A 16,940-nucleotide genomic window follows, 5' to 3' on the forward strand; every position below is an offset into this window, starting at 1 on the left:
GCAGAGATCAAGCTTTTTTATTTGAGGCAGTTCAGCTGGAGAGTGAGCGTCCACGGGAAGCTCTCACCTGCAGCCTGGCCAACAATGTGGGACCTTCCTCAGTGACATGGCTCCCCTGCGCTAACCGGCTGGCAGTCACAGTCATAGGTTGCTGTGTGCAGCCACCAGTAGCATATCTGGGGAACAGGGAGTGAGCAGGGCACCAACCAGCTGCTCCATGAAGTCTGCTCAAGGCCTTGCCATTGCTAATCTAATGAGGCCAGCCCTGGGGTACTGTTGTGATGGGCACCAGCACAGAACTCTCAGATAGATGTAGTACAGCTGTTCAGGGCCAGAGCTGCAAGGTGTGTGCTATTCTATCTTAAAGGAGGGAAAAAAGGGGGTGCGGGGGGTTAAGTTGCTGGCTGCAGACACAGGAGCCCTTGATTCAAGTCCCTGTTCTGCCACTGACTCCGTATATGAACCTGGGCAAGTCACTTAGCCTTTCTCTACCTCCAGTTCTCATCTGAACAATTACAAAAGCCTTGCCCTCTGTGCAGGGGTGCTAGGGCAGTGAATGCACTAAAAATTGAAAGGGGCTCTGACACCGCCTCCCCCTATCTGATGGAAGCAAAGCCTTAGAAAAAGTCTTATTTTTTTTCTTAATTTTCTGAATAAAAACCTCCATGGGCTGCTCTGTGTGGATCAGAAGCATGGTCTGTATTTTATTCCCTCTGTACATAGGCAACTGGTAGTGGGGACACGGGGGGTGAGGGCATGTGCCCCCCCGATAGGGCTGTCCCCACTGCTGGTGCCGCTGGCAGCTTCTGCAAGTGCTCACCAGCCCCGTCCCCGCCACCGATGCCAGCTTCTGCAGCTGCCTTCCCAGACTCAGGAGGCACCAGCTGCCCACGCCTCTGTAGCTGGTGTTGAGATTACACATGGGGTCTGTCTTAGAATGAACTACTGGGTTTAGAAGATTCTTTGCACTTGAACAAAGGACGTACTTACGATTGTTCTCACTCTTGTAAAGCTTTATTTAAGGATACTCGGAGAGGCAGGTAATAAGACAGAGCAGAGAGGATGATCACTTTACATTGGCTCTAGGCAGTAGCTGCTACTCCGCGTAGTTTTTTTGGTTTGGGAGTGTTTTGATCTCGGGGATGCGATAGCCTGTGCTGGGTTCTGCGCAACTCAGGATTCTCGCCAGAGTTTGAGGAACTCCTGTAATTTAAGAATATACAGCTTATATAGTCTGGAGTAAATAATGTTATCTCGAACTAGGGATTTGGTTATCGCAAGCTAAGAATTTGGGGATGAGTCGTGATCTAACACACTTGGTGTTTACCACATTCTGCTGTATTATAACATTTTACTATCTAGGTTCATGGTTTGGTCACTCTTACAAAGCAAAAAGCTACATGCTATAATACCGGCCTACTATGGAGTCAGCATACAAAACTCTTGCTATGAGCATTAAGCAAAGCCCTTACTATTACAGGGCTTTTCCAGGAACTCCTCAATCAGGTTGGGCCAGACTGCTGCCTCCCTGTGGAGCTCTGAGGGTAGGTTTGTGCAGATCAGGCACAAACCCAGTGTTTGGAGCACTTGGGGACTATGATGTCATTCATTCCTCATTGATTTGTTCCCCAGTAAAGTTCCTCTTCTGTAAGAGAGGAACTTACAGAGGAACTTTCTCTGGTATAGAGAAAATACAAGCAACTTTAGGCCAACTCCCCACCTTGCCCTTGGTGCACACTTAGGGGAAATGACTGTGGCTGGCATGGGCCTGTGTCTTGGGAATCCCCAGTTACCAGGCCAGTTCCTTAGGGCTCTTGGCAGCCAACATAATTTAGATCAGCCTTAGGGCTGCTCTGAGTTGTGACTTGGGTCTGGACTAGTGCTTAGCCCCAGAATCAGGGTGCTGCAAAGCTACCTTTGCTAGGTACCTTTTGATTTCCACTACTGCACAAAGAACTCTGTACTGTCCTTCACTCATTGCAGTAATAGAAGGTTACTTGACTTGTAAAGAGCTCCTCTAGGAGGGGCTTTACTCTCTGGTTAAAGCTTCACAGCCAGATTCTTAAAGGCTGCACTTTGCATTTCAAGGGCCAAATTCTTCTCCCTTGTGAGGAAAATGGATACCACCTCATAGAATCTACTTAGGGCAAAAATCCTGGTCTTGGGGAGAAGCCTGAATAAGACCACTTTGTCCAGGGGACCTGTGAATGGTCTGAGTACAATACATCTGGGAGGTGCAGTCTGTCCATTCAGTCCAGGGCATAATAAAAGCCGCCTGCTTTCATACCCAACCCTATGCAGGGACTGGAGCCATGGAGGTGCTCTTTGTAAAGTCTGATTGAAAGTGCCTCTGTTGCTTCCTCCTGTCCACTTGCATGAACTCTGTCCGCTGGAAAGAGCCATTGCAGAGCCATGACTTGGCACCCAGGCAAAACCACACCATAGGTGGCTGCTGTATCCCAGCACTGTAGGAAGATCTGTAGTTTGTAAAATGCCCTGGGTCCTTCAGTGAACACTGGATGTGCAAGGCTGCCTTGTGCCTATCACTTTGCCTGTCCACCACATACTTTAGCAATTGCTATAAAACAAGGCTGTGACTCATAGAGCATGTGTACACGTGCAGTTAATGCTATTTGGGTTTATGGTGCAGTAATTTACTACTACAAAGTAAACCAGCCCTGGGCAGGCATATACACATGCCTGATCAGAGGCCCAAGGAGCACAGGGAAGACAACAAACTATACAGAATCAGTCCTGAACAGGTGAGGGATGTCCTGCAGCACTTGGATGTCATCAAGTCTGCGAGGCCTGACAACCTGCACCCGAGTCCTGAAAGAACTGACTGAGCTAATAGCAGCACCACTGGCCAAGTTGTTTGAAGAGTTGTGGAACTTGGGAGTGGTCCCAGATGACTGGAAGAGGGCCAATGTGGTGCCCATTTTCAAGAAAGGAAAGAGAGATGACCCTGCAAACTACAGGCTGGTCAGTCTGACCTTGGTCGTAGGTAAAATTTTTGAAAAACTTATTTAGGAGGCCATCATTTGCAAGCTGGAAACAAACGGGGTGTTAAGAACCAATCAGCACAGCTTTGTTGAGGGTAGATTGTGCTTGACAAAGATTGTGTCCTTCTATGACCATGTAACTAGCCATCTGGACGAGGGACACATGGTGGATGTGATCTACTTGGACTTCAGTAAAGCCTTTGATTCGGTTTCCCATGGGATTCTCTCAAACAAACTCAAGGGTGCTAGACTTAACTAGTCCTCAGAGAGGTGGGTGGACTGTTGGCTTAGAGGCTGCTCCCAGTGGGTAGTAGTTGATGGGCTGGCCTCATACTGGAAGGCCATCTCCAGTGGTGTCTCCCAGGGATCTGTGCTTGGACCCATGCCCTTTAATATATTCATCAATGATCTGGATGAGGGGGTGGAAAGGTCAATTATTAAGTTTGCAGATGACACCAAACTGTGGGGAAACACGGGAACACTGGAGAAAGGGGCCAGGATCCAGGAAGACCTCAACAGGTTGGACTCTTGGGCGAAGCAGAATCAGAAGAGATTTAACACGGATAAATACAAAGCCCTTCACTTGGGTAGGAAGAAACCTCACCATAACTACATGATGGGTGGTGGCCCACTGGCTGGCACAGAATCTGAGCGAGACCTGGGAGTTACAATCGACCAGAAGATAAGCCAGCAGTGCAATGAAGTCTCTAGGAAAGCAAATAGAGCTCTGGCGTGCATTAACCGATGTGTGTCCAGTAGATCCAGGAAAGTGCTCCTTCCTCTGTATTTGGCACTGGTGAGGTCTCAGTTGGAGTACTGTGTGTACTGGGCACTGCACTTCAAGAGGGAAATGAATAAGATCGAGAGAGTAGAAAGAAGGGCCATCCATATGGTCAAAGGCCTGGAGGATAAGCCCTACAAGAAGAGACAGGGAATTGGACCTGTTCAGCCTGAGTAAGAGAAGTCTGAGAGGTGACCTGATGGCTGCCTACAAGTCCATCAAGGGAGAACACAAAGATCTGGGCAAGCAACTCTTCAGGAGGACACCTCAAGGGAGGACATGGACAAACAGACATAAGCTTATAGAGGGCAAACTCAGGCTAGGCATAAGGAAGAACTTTTTTCTCCATAAGGGTCGCTAGAACCTGGAACATACTCCCACCAGAGGTGGTGCAGTCACCATCATTGGAGGTGTTCAAGAGACTGGACAGGCACCTTGCTGAGCTTGTCTAAGCCCAATAACTTCCTGCCCACAGCAGGGGACCGGGCTTGATGATCCTACGAGTCCCTTCCGGTTCTACAATTGTATGATTCTATGCAGCCAGCAGTTAGGAGCAGATTCGCTGCTCCTGCTCTGCCCCCCTGCAGCAGCAAGAGGGAGCTGGAGGCTCCGGCCACAGCTGCCTGCAGCCAGGGGCCCTTTTTAAAAGGCAACCCCATGCGGTGCTCCCTGGTCACCTGTGTTTCTGGCTCAGAGTGGTCTGTAGCACCTTGGCACAGTCCTCTCCAATGCTGCCTGCAGAGCCTGTGCCCAGCATGCAATGGCTGCTCCACCCCCAGGCCCTGGCAGTGATGACCTGCGCCCTGGGCTTCTCTTTGCTGCCCTGCTTGCTGTGCTTCACTGCCGTGGCAACCACCGCGTGGCCCTGGTCAGCCTCAGCTCTGCCTGCCCCCCTGTGCTGCACAGCCAGGTGGCCAGACTCACCATGGCATTTGAGGCTCCCTGCCACCATGCTGCTGCCACCCAGTCCCTGGGCTGCCACCTGGACCCTGGCAGGTACCTCGATGATGCCCATGTGGATACCACCATGGGTGCCAAACTGGGGCTCCAGCTCTGCTGCCTGTGGGCCCACCTGGCCCACCAGGACTGGTGGCTGCACATCATCCAGACCACCTGGGATGACTAGCACTGACTGGACTCAGTCCAAATGACGCAGGGCACCTTCCAGGAGCTCCTTGAGCAGCTCCACCCACACCTGGAGTGGCAGGTCACCACCATGCAGCTGCCCCTCCCCATAGAGACCCTACTGTCTATCACCCTGCTCAAGCTGGCCACATTCGGCAGCCTGCACTACACTGGTCACTTCTTTGTCATGGGCAAAGTCACCACTGGGGATGTTATCCTGGAGGTCTGTGGCACCCTCCAGGTAATGCTGGGGCACATTGTGCTCCATGTGCATGACCCCCTGGCAGTGTTGGTGGGGTTCTACACCCTGGGCTTCCCCCCATGCATCGGGGCCCTGGATGGGACCCACATCCCCATCATCTGCCCACTCTGCAGCGACCACCCCTACTACAGCTGGTGGGGCTTTCACTTCGTCATGCTGCAGGCCATTGTCACCAATGTGAGCGCCGGCTGGGTGCATCTTCTGTAACTCCACCCTGCGAGCCCTGGTGGAGAGCGGGCATTTCACACCAGGTGTGCCAGACCTCCAGCTGGATGAGGTGACGGTCCTGCCTCTCCTCATCAAAACCTACCTACCTCCTCCTCCCATGGCTCATGCAGCCCTGCGCTGGCCAGCTAGACCCCTGCTAGACTCTTCAACGGGTGCCTGGGCCAGACCTGTGCACTGGTGAAGTGTGCCTTTGGGCGCCTGAAGGGATGCTGGTACACCCTCACTGCTCGTCGCAAGGTCATGGAGGCCAACATCCCTTGGGTTATTGTTGCAGCCTGCGTGCTGCATAACATCTGCGAGGCTCAGAGTGAGCTCTTCTGTGAGGCCTGGGCAGAGGAGACAGTGGGCAGAGGATGCCTGGCAGCAGGAGCACCAGCTGTGGCAGCAGTGATGGCACTCCCCCCACCCCCCCACCCCCTGCTCCCCTGAAGCCCCAGGTCTACCTGGGAAGGGGGCCAGAGCACCATATGCAAGAGGCACTGGCAGACCACCTGCTTCCGCAACCCTTCTGTAGGCCATCTGGCCACTGCGCACCCCCAGCATCATACTCACTGTGGACAGGTTTCTACAAAGCACTTTATTTTCTTCTACAAACAGTTCCCTCCCACCCTCCCTCCTGAACTACATAGCGCCTCCCACCCTCCCAAACACCAGACCCCACTACCAACCACCAATAAAGCACCCTCTTCCCCATGCAAACTATGTACACTGTGTTCTGTGTGTGCTCCCAGGATAGGGGGGCAGTGGGTGAAGGCACTTATAGGCTGGATCCTGGGGACAGGCACCCAGCACCCTGGGCTCTGGCTGCACTACCACTGGTACACATGCCTCGGTGAGGCTGGCAGGCAGGGGGCAAGCATGCCCCTGGTGAGAGTGCTCCGAGTGTGCTGTGACGAGCTGTTTGCATGCACCAAAGGGTGCCTGACCCACTACTCCCTGCTGATGATGATCACCATGCTGCCCCAGGCACACCTGAGAACCTGGCATGGGACCCTGATGGTCAATGGTGTGGCAAGCAAGCCCTTGCTTCCCTGCAACACACGCTGTTATCTGGAGGGATATTTGTGCCTACACTACATGTCCCTGCCCCCCACAGCCAAGGACATCACCGCCGGCATTGATGTTTTTCTCTGCATCTGAGAGGCCCATGGCTAGCTTGCTGAGGGAGCACTGGCTGCTCAGTAAAGTTTTGCACTGCCTCCCGGCTCCCTGTGTGTTGTGGGGGGGAAGGGCTCTCCTCCCACTGCAGAGCTTCCTGGAAGGGCATGGCAGGCATCCCCAGTAGCCCAAGTGTGTCCCCCTGGCAGTGACAATGTGAAGCTCCCACTAGCATCCTGGGGTGCAGGGGTGTGGTGCCTGCCCGGCTGGGCAGTGGTCCCTTCTGGGGAGGAGCTGGAGCTTGTCAGACTGAGTGGTGCTATCCTCAGGCTGTCCTCCTAGGTGGGGCAGTGCACCTAGAGCTGGCATGGAGAGTGCGGGCCCAGGCTGCCAAAGCTGCTGGACAAGGTGGGGGGAGTCATGGGGGGAACACACTGGGATGTGTCCCTGATGCCACAAGGGGTCCTCCCCAACAGAAGATTCGTCACCGCTGTCAGGCCATGGCGGAGACTCTGACAGGCCTCCTGTCTGTGCTGGAGAATACAGTGCAGCTGTGCCCAAGGTCCTGGGGTGTAAGGATGTGGTCCAGCTGCTGCATAAAGGGCCTGGTCCTGTGGGCAGCCCATGACCAGTGGTTGTAGTTGGTGACATGGACCCACTGCGCCCACAGGGCCTTGAACTTTATGCGGCACTGTCGCACCAACTGGTCATGCCCATGCTTTTGCATGTGGTCTGCCAGGGCCTCGTAGGTGTGGGTGTTGGAATGCCTGCTCCAGACAAACAGGCTGTGGACCTTGGCATCGCCCCACAGTGCCACAAGATCTGCGGTCTTGTCCTGGGACCAGTTGGGCCCCTGGGATGTGGTGTGTGTCATCAGGAATGATGCCAATGTGGCTCCCTTGATGGGCCTCAGGGGCTGCGGCTGAGAGTCCAGGTGCTTCCAGGCCTTGGCAGGTGTCTGCAGCACAAGGGCACAGCAGACACGTGTGGGGCTGGCCCAGGGGCCAGCACCAGGGTCTGTGTAAGCTGCTGCAGCCAGCACGGTGCCAGTGCCACAGGACCCAGTGGCCAGAGGCAGGCAGCAGGCCCTGGGGTCACTGCAGAGTTTTAAAGGCCAGGTTGGGGCAAGCAAAAAGCCGCCTTAGCCCCGAGGCTGGAGAAGCACTGAGCCCCATGGCCCTGGGGCTAGCCTTAGGGTGGGCCCCTGATGGTGAGGCTGACTGGGAGCAAATTTGCTGCCAATTAACATTTACACATGTGCTACTGCACAGTAATTATTGTACAGATAATTTGCTACCTGCATTTTTAGGTAGTAAGCTAACTGCACAGTAGACTAATTTACTTCACAGTAAGTGCCTGCAAGCGTAGATGATGACACTTTACTGTACAGTAAATTAGTCTACTGTACAGTAAAGCATCTTGTGTAGATGCGCCCATAGAGTCATAGAGAAGTAGGACTGGAAGGTGCCTTCAAAGGTCATCTTGTACAACTTCTTGCCTAAGGCAGGATCATCCCTATCCAAACCATCCCCTACAATCATAATCTAAACTCTACCTAAGACTACCATCAACCCTGACACAACATAGACCTAGTGGAGAATAGATTCAGGTTAGACATTAGGAAGAAATTTTTCACAGTAAGAGTGGCCAGAATCTGGAATGGGCTGCCAAGAGAGGTGGTACTATCATCTAACTTGGAGGTCTTCAAGAGGAGGCTAGATAGGCACCTGGCTGGGATCGTCTGACCTTGGTCCCTTTCCTGCCTGGGGCAGGGAGTCAGACACGATGATCCTTCTGAGTCCCTTCTGACTACAATCTATAAATCTATGAATCTATAAACACCCTGACCTGTTACAGGTAAAGCAAGGAAACCACAGCAGCCCAAGTCCTGCTTCTACATAATTTTGTCACTATATGTGGAAGAAGTCCTGTGTAGAGGGCCACACTCCTGCTACAGAGGATGTCAAAAACCCCTACAGTTCATACCAATCTGATCATGGGATAAAATTCCTTCCTGACCCCAAATATGGCAGTTGGTCTGACCCTGAGTTGAGGGGCAAGACCTTCTAGCCAGGAACCTCAAGCTTTACTCCTACCAGGAGAATTAGCACACCCCAGTTGAAGTCCCCAGCCTTAGCTGGAGCCAACACACAATGCCACTGAGGAAGCTTAAAAACACCCTGACACATATTGCATAAAAAGAGGGAGCAGGAGCAACCAGCAAAGCTCAAAAGCATGGCAAATAACCATAGTAGAACATAGACATAGCTACGCCTAGATCATTCCTGACCAATGGCTGTCCAGCCTCTTCTTCTTGAACATCTTCAGTGATGGAGTGTCCACAACTTCCCTACACAATCTATTCCACCGACTCACTATTCTCACAGTGAAAAAGTTTTTTTCTGGATATCCAAACTACTTTGCCGCAACTGCAAGCCAATGGTCCATGTCCTCCTCTCTGCAGCAAGAGAAATGGTGCTTTCCTTCTTTATGGCAGCCTTTCAGGTATTTGAAGATTGCTATTATGTCCCCTTTTAAGTGTCTTTTCCATAAGTTAACCATGCCTAGCTCCTTCAGCCTCTCCTCATATGACTTGCCTTCCAAGCCCTTGATCATCTTTGTCGCCCACCTCTGGACCTTTTCTAACTTCTCCCCTTCCTTTTTAAGATACAGAGCCCACAGTTGCACACAGTACTCCAGATGAGGCCTAACAAGTGCTGAGTAGGAAGGCACTATCATCTCCTGTGTTTGGCACCTAAAGCTTCTATTGATGCATCCCAAAACTTCATTTGCCTTTTGTGCAGTTGCATCACACTGCAGGTTCATAATGAGTCTGTGGTCTACCAAGGCACCAAAGTCCTTTTCCATAGAGCTGCCATACAGCCAAGTGTTACCCATTTTGTATTTGTGTTTTTGATTATTCCTCCTAAGGTGTAGCACCTTGCATTTGTCTACATTGAACTTCATCCTGTCAGCTCTAGCCCAGTTTTTACGATCTGTTGAGATCCTTCTGAACTCCGCTTGCATCCTTCAACATTTTTGCAATTGTTTCCAATTTCACGTCATCCACAGACTTGCTCAGGAAGCTTTCTATGCCAGCATTCAAATTATTAATAAATGTTGAACAGTACTGAGCTCAGGACAGACCCCTGTGGGACTTCACTCAAAACCTTCTGCCATTTTGACATGGACTTGTTAATAATTACCCTTTGCTTGGGGCTATTGAGCCAGTTATCTATCCACATTGTACTAGTTGTCTCCAACCTCCATTTCTCCAATTTGTTTATAAGAAGGTTTTGTGGGACCTTGTCACAAGCCTTGCTGAAATCCAGATACACGATATTCACAGCATTCCCTTCATCAACCCAAGTAGCTACTCTGTCAGAGAAGGAAATTAGGTTTGTTTGACATCATTTGTTTTTCAAAAATCCATACTGGCTGCTTGGAATCACCCTTTCTTCCTCCAGATGCTTGCAAATGGCCTTCCTTAGGATATGCTCCAGTAACTTCCCAGGTACTGAGGTAAAGCTAACCAATCTGTAGTTCCCCGGGTCCTCCTCCTTGCCTTTTTTTAAAGAGGGGCATACCCTCCAGTCCTGTGGTACCTGGTCCATCTCCCATAACTTCATGGAGATCATTGCCAAGGGCTACAATTCTTTCAGGACCCTGGAATGAAGCTCATCCAGCCCTACTGACCTGAATTCATTTAGACCCAACAAAAACTCTCTGACCATCTCTTTTGTATCTCCTTCCTCAGCTTGCCCTCTTCCTTATCCAGATAATCCCTATTAGGTGCCTGGCAGTTTTAAATTTTTTGTGAAGACAGGCAAAGTGGCTGTTGAGTAGCTCCGCTTTCTTTGATATTTCTTGGGCTGCTTCTGTTAACGCCTCAGCAAGTTGTGGAATCTTTTTCACTGATGGCTCTCAAGAAAAGGATGGGTCAGATCTTCAACCCGTCTTGTCCAGTATCCTGTCACAGTGACAGTGAGTGGATGCTGAAAGGGAGAGTGAACTGGGTCTGACTACTGTTCTCTCTCACCTGCAGCCTCCAGTATATTTGCATTCATGCAGGGGGCTGGACTAGAAGTCCCCTGAGGTCCTTCCAGCTCTATGATTCTAAGATGTTTTTTTCTTTGCTACAGATGCCTCATGATGTGGACAGGCCCAATGGCCCAGCTCACCCCCTCATCTCAAAACCCCGGGGGAAATGGGCTCAGTACACAAACTACATTTGCATTGTTCTCTGTATGTTGATGCTGTATCTCAAGGAGGAGAGCCTTTATCAAGTTGCACAGTGCTTCACCTTCCACTTCATGGCCCTGCAGATTGGAGCACTGCTCAAAGGGGTCTGCTACTTCTCAGAAGAAATCCACCACGTCAGATCCAGGTGAGTGAGTTTACAGCCCTTCTCTCTTGAGAGACACTTGGGGCAATACTTCTAAATGATCCCTGAAATAAGTGAGCAAGTCCCAGCCATGCAGGCACATGCCCGGTTCATGGATTCATAGATTCATAGATTGTAAGAGGCTGGAAGGGACCTTGCAAGATCATCGGGTCCAGCACCCTGCACTAGGCAGGAAAGACACCTGGGGTCAGATTCTGCTCACTGACCAGGAGCCATCTGTCTGGAATGTGAGGAGACACGGGCTTTGTCAACAGCACTTCCCTGAAGTCACCACTGACTACACTTGGCCAGGCTGGGAGGCCTCTGCTTTGTACTTATTTTTCTTGAGCTGCTGCCTCCTAGCACTCAGGCACCTGAATTCCTCCCAGCCTAGTGAAGCTCAGTGCTGTCCTCTCTCTGTGTGATCTGACTCCTCTTCTCTCATCTCTTGGTGATTTGCCATTTCCCCTCCTCCCTACCTGTAAGCGTTTCTGACATCTCTCTACTCAGCCTCCTCCTTCTCTCTCTCCATCCTTCTCTTCTTTCCTCCCTTTCCTGGAGGGAGTAGCTGTGTGGCTCTTCCCCCAATACTCATGCAGGAAAGTGCATGAAAACTTAAGTCACAAGTCAAAGCTGTATCATCCATTCCTATAGTGACATCAGGGCACTGAAAGCTCCTTTGAGAGACTTGTCTTTCATTGTCCTGGCTGTAGTCAGCTCCCCGCCAATACATGTTCACCCCCAGGACCATCAGCTCTCAGAGAGTAATCCTTTACCCTGTTACTGCAAAAGAGCCATGCTCACCAGGTCAGCCTTGGCTGTGGTACCTCTCAGATCTCCCTTAAAGGGACACCCACCAATGCAAAGTACTGCACAGCAAAGGCTGTATTGCATGTGGCCATTAGCATTAGCTAATAGACCCTCAGTACTGGCAGAAATTACATCCCTGCCTGCTACACCACTTGGGATTACTCCACCAGATGTTGCCCACTCTTTAAGGGCCCAGGGCACCTCATTCTTTGGGCAGGGCAGCTCCATGCATTGGGCTGCCTCTGCCCACAGGCCTGCGGAACAGGACTTAATAGCATTGTTCTTTTCCCTACAGGTACTGTGGCAGTTACTGGAGGGCACTGAACGCTTGCCTGAATGTGGAGCGGCATGTGCCCCTGATGCTGATCTGTGGGTGCGCCTACCTGACCCTGCTCAGCCAGAATGGGCTCCAGCTTTGTCTCAGCCTGATGCTTGTATGCCTCTGCCAGCTCCTCAACACTGCTTTCAGGCTTCACGTAAGGGCAGGACAACCTAGTAACTCCTCCCCCACTCACCCCGGCAGCCCTTCTACTCCCTGCAGGAAGCCCAGCTGACACAGGCCTTGTCTGTGTATCCCACACTACCCTTGTGGGAAGATTAGTCCCTCTGTAGTTACTTACGGTGTAAATCTGCAGTAGCAGTTGTTATACCCTTTCTGCTAAGGAGCCTTGGTGCTTTGTCTTAGGCAGGAGAGGTCTGTGCTGTACTGGCCTGAAGTCCCAGGTTCAATGAAAACATATGATGCTGACCCATCCAGGGCCATCTTGTGCTATCTGTGCACAGCAAATGCACTGATTTTTATCTTGTCATTCTGGTCAATCAGTACATGTCACTGTGAGAGCTATTAACCCCAATTCAGCTTCAACTGTCCTTTTATAAGTAGAACTAGGAGCAGTAGGATGGAACAGAGCAAAATAAAATTTAAGCATGAACCCAGCATGGAGCACTGCGGGGATGGAGGGGGACCTGTGTTTGATTACAGCTTGTGCTACACATGCTTGTAGGGGATGTAAGAAATAACAAGCAATAATATCCTGAGTATCAATTACGGAAGGTGAGACTTCCATGGAAGAGCTATCCCTTAGTCCTTAACATCTGGAAAGGGTGAGGTGCTGCTTTGCACGGAGTAGTGCTGTATATAGGGACTGAGCTAGCTGTCCTGCTAAGTCACCCTCCTCCCTCATCCCTAGGCCAGGTCCTTGCTATATGGCTAATATTTGCCCTGTCTGCTCAGGCCACCATATTTCCAGATGAACTGCTTCAGGACTAACAACGCAGTAAAACACCTCTCGATAGTTCAGCTCATTAATATTTTATCTCATTGTCCCAATACTGCCATTCATCCCAGTGTGGGAACCAGCTACCTAATTTGTTCCAACCAGCTTTTAATGAGCACAATACCCCTTGGTTCCAGTACTGTCCTCAGGAACATTCAGAGCTCCCAGTGACATTAGAAGACTGGTGTTTTTAAACCTGCAAGTCAAGAAAATGCTTCTTCAGAGGTGTATATGTTTCTGCAGTCTCCAAAGGGTTAATTAATGGGAGTGCTGCAGGCTTACAGAAACACTGGTGTATACCCAGAGTATTTCTAATGGTTTTGGTGTGAAACCTTTGGATTTACATCACTGGAATGGAGAGAAGAGTATGGTCCAATATAAGAAATATAGATCCTAAAAAGGATGCATTGGTGAAAGAAAGATCTGAGCTGACTAAGGGATTTGAACACCCAATACACATTAAAAATGAATATGCCCTTAGAACACCTAATTCATATGCAGATGAATGGGCCCCTAGGTGTGTTTGAACATCTCAGCTTTAGCATCTAAAGCACAGCATTTGAAGTCAAGTTCTGCTTCCAGCTGTGCTGTTTAAGCTGTAGGCCTGAGCAGGGTATAAATTGGGGGTTATCACCAGCCATGGAAGTGTCACTAGTATATGTGATCAGAATTGGTCCAGCTGTGGGCCTAGGGGTAAACCACATCACTAGGTTGGTTCTCAGGTTCCTCATCTGTTAATGAGGCAGATGGTGCTGATTGAACTGCCTTGCCAATAGCTGAGTGCTAAGCAAAGTACTTTAAGACCTTCTGTCACAGGGTGTTGTAGAATGGCACTATAAGTAGGTTGTCCATAAGGAAATCTGGGACAACCAGGACACTGACCCCATTACCACCATGCTCTCATGAGTCAGTGCCCCTGAAAGGCACTCCACCACTCCAACTCCTGGTCAGACTGCACCCTACACCTGCATTTCTGGGGTGCCTATTATAATTCTTAACAGCCAGCTGGGGCTGCCTCTGAAATCCAGGACTGTCCCTCCTAAACCAGGACATGTGGTCACCCTGGAGGGGAAAGCACAGTTGCTTTGTTTGCAACTATATTTAGAGAGACAGGGCTATCTGGAAGCTGGTGGAGTGGGATGAAACCGTCCTTGACTTGTGAAGCTGTTTACTTAATGACATTTCTCCCTCCAATCCACAGAGACCCAGTACAGTGGAAATTTCTGAAATCTGTGAAAAGTACAACCACAATGTAGCCTATGGACTAGCCTGGTCCTATTATGTTGGCTATTTAAAAATAGTGCTGCCACGTAAGTAGTTTTTTCTGTTACCATCTAATCCAGGAATAAAATTGCTTTATAAAATAACTTTCTTTTTTATATAATAACAAGGAGCTGAGTAGCCAATCAGACAGCTTCTATCATCATTTCAGTCCCCTATTCTCAATGTCCTTCTTCCTCCAAGGCCTTAAAGATTCAATAGAAGAGTTCAACAGAACCAATAACAATTTGCTAAAATGGAAGGAGACCTGGAAATTGCACATCCTGATCCCACTCAGCTGTGAGATATATGATGACCTGCAAAAAGCTGATAGCAACATCCATTTCTGGAGGGATCTCCCAGAGCTGAGGCTGGACCAAGCTGGCACTAAGGGAAGAGTGTACAAGCAAAATGTCTATGAAGTTATAGATGAAGACAGAAAGGTACGTCTACCATAGGATGTTTCAAGTTGAAGATTCATAGGAGAAAGGGCACAAGCCAAAAGAGGCCTGAGACAGGAGGCTTAGTTAGGGGTCTAAACTCCTCCAAAGACTGGGAAAATTGCATCCAGGACTCTGATTTGGGCCCCCTCCAAAATTAAGAATTAAGCAAAGTATGGTAGCCATATTCCCAAGGGATGTGGGAGCAGCCTTTGAAGCTTTGGTTCAGAACAAAATCTTGTGGGTTGGGGGGGAAAGGGCCATGTGTGTCATCCTATAAAAATGCCATCTGGCCCTAAAGGTACTGAATCCAGCTGCACATGCTCTTGTACTGGTGGAAGTGGTTATTTCAGGCAAAAGCCCCCAGACATGCAGTGCAGCTGGGCCTACCTGTTTCAGAGCCCATCAGTGGCAGACTATTGATAGCCATCTCAAGTGCTTCAGCCTTGTCCCATGCATCTCGGGAGCTCTTGGGCCATGGTAGATCTCCCTTTTGCCTGCTTGTCCTTCCCTACTGCTCCCATGGAGAAGAGCATCGGTTTCCCACTTAGTCTGCCAACATAGGGTAGGCCCCTCCCTTCCATAAGAAAGAAGAGAGCAGTTGTGGAAGGCTTCTTGGAGGCACAAATGTGGCAGAGCCGGGGTGAAATGGGGAGTGAGTTGTGGTGTGATGCCCAAGGGGTGGGCATTCTTGGGAATGGCTGCCTGGTGAGCAGATCTCTAATAAGAGGCCCCATAGCCATTGCTTCAGGACTGAGGAACAGTCTTTGCTCTTCCCTCTTTCCCAACCCTCTAGCTGAATTACTGCATTGTGGAGTATGCCACCCCGCTAAAGACCCTCTTCACAATGTCTCATGACGAAAGTGCTGCTTTCAGCCGGGAAGATCGCCTGGAGCAAGCCAAGCTCTTCTACAGGACCCTGGAGGAGATCTTGCAGAACTCCAAGGAGTGTGCAGGCTCCTATCGGCTCATTGTGTATGAAGGTGAGCAGGAACTTAGTGCAGCTCCAGGAGCACACAGCAGGACTGAGTTACTGTCTCACTGATGCTCTCTAATTTTCTCTCCTCTGTAGTAGAGGAGCTAAAAAATGCTCATTGGTCTCTATGGCATGAAGCCTGTTTATATACCCTGCCCTGGCACGTACATGTGGATTTTAACATGAATGGTCTCCTGTGCTCTGGGTGTCCTTCCTCCACCATAAGCCCCTAGCAGGCATGGCCAGATCACTTAGGGGCAGATGATCTATATCTGCACATACTTCTTCAGGGGCAGGGGCTTGGGGGAGGTTCACCTGTCTTTGCACCACAAAGAGCTATAGGGCTGGGTATACTCTGAGGACACAGCTTGCCAGCTTCTAAAGTGCCTCTTATGTGCAGCAAGGTCCCTAATATTCCAGAGGGACTATTATAGGAGAGGTCCCAAGGGACCTCTATGAGACACACATCCCAATGGCATGGGGACTGAAACACAATTTTTTCCTTGGTGATGATCCCGGGGCTGAGGTTTGGCCTACTCCTATCTAGCCATTTTGGCTCTTAGACCTGTTTCTCCAGCATTTTTATTTTACTGGTGCCAGCCAAAAAGTGGCAATACTTTTCATTTCTCGCTGAATTTCCAGAAAAGATTGAGAGCTTTTTTTAAGTAAGGAAAAGTGCATAATTTATCATATTTGTCTACTTTTTCAAGACTGGGACAGGAAGGGGTAGTTATTTTTTTAAAAATTAGAATGGGTTTTTTCCCTACTTTCTTTAATGTCCTTCCTGTTTCCTGTCTTTCCAATGGAAGGAGGAGTTTAAAAAGTGGTTATTTTTACCATTAAAAAAGCCAGTTTTATTCTGATTTTTTTATTCCAACCTCATTTTAATAAATGAAAAACTTCCATTCACATAAGGTGTTTTTTTTGCCGAAATGATCTTGATTTGAAAAATACCAGTCAGAGGTACGTTGTTCCCTTCTTCCAGCAGAAAGGCAGGCAGGCCCTTGTGGGGAACTTTGGATATTATGCAGTGCTCCTGGATGGGTGACCAACATCAGGGATAAACCTGTATCCTCTGGGTCTTGATACATGAACCTTTCCTGGCAAAGAGGATAATATCCATGTATCATCCAGTACAGACTACTGTATCTCTAGCTGATGGGGGCAAGTAACACATTGGGTGTGACATACATGGGTAGCAAAAGTACCTCTCTGTGGAAAAATGCTGGAGAGTTTGGAGCAGAGATGGCTGAAAACATTTCTGCAGAATGTTAATAATGGAAAAATACTGTGTTGA

General features: G+C 49.7%; 1 protein-coding gene across 4 annotated transcripts in view; it reads left to right on the forward strand.

The window, feature by feature from the left end:
* Window positions 1–16,940, forward strand: part of STING1 (stimulator of interferon response cGAMP interactor 1) — a 96,846-nt gene that overhangs the window by 73,525 nt on the left and 6,381 nt on the right. For all 4 annotated transcript variants that reach the window (XM_019487116.2, XM_059733435.1, XM_059733437.1 and 1 more), the window contains exons 2-6: window positions 10,639–10,883; window positions 11,986–12,166; window positions 14,169–14,277; window positions 14,432–14,670; window positions 15,464–15,650. In XM_019487116.2, the coding sequence (XP_019342661.1) occupies window positions 10,639–10,883; window positions 11,986–12,166; window positions 14,169–14,277; window positions 14,432–14,670; window positions 15,464–15,650 (961 nt within the window). The remainder of the gene's footprint in view (window positions 1–10,638; window positions 10,884–11,985; window positions 12,167–14,168; window positions 14,278–14,431; window positions 14,671–15,463; window positions 15,651–16,940) is intronic.

This window comes from Alligator mississippiensis, chromosome 9 (genome assembly GCF_030867095.1).
Source record: "Alligator mississippiensis isolate rAllMis1 chromosome 9, rAllMis1, whole genome shotgun sequence".
Lineage (NCBI taxonomy): Eukaryota > Metazoa > Chordata > Crocodylia > Alligatoridae > Alligator > Alligator mississippiensis.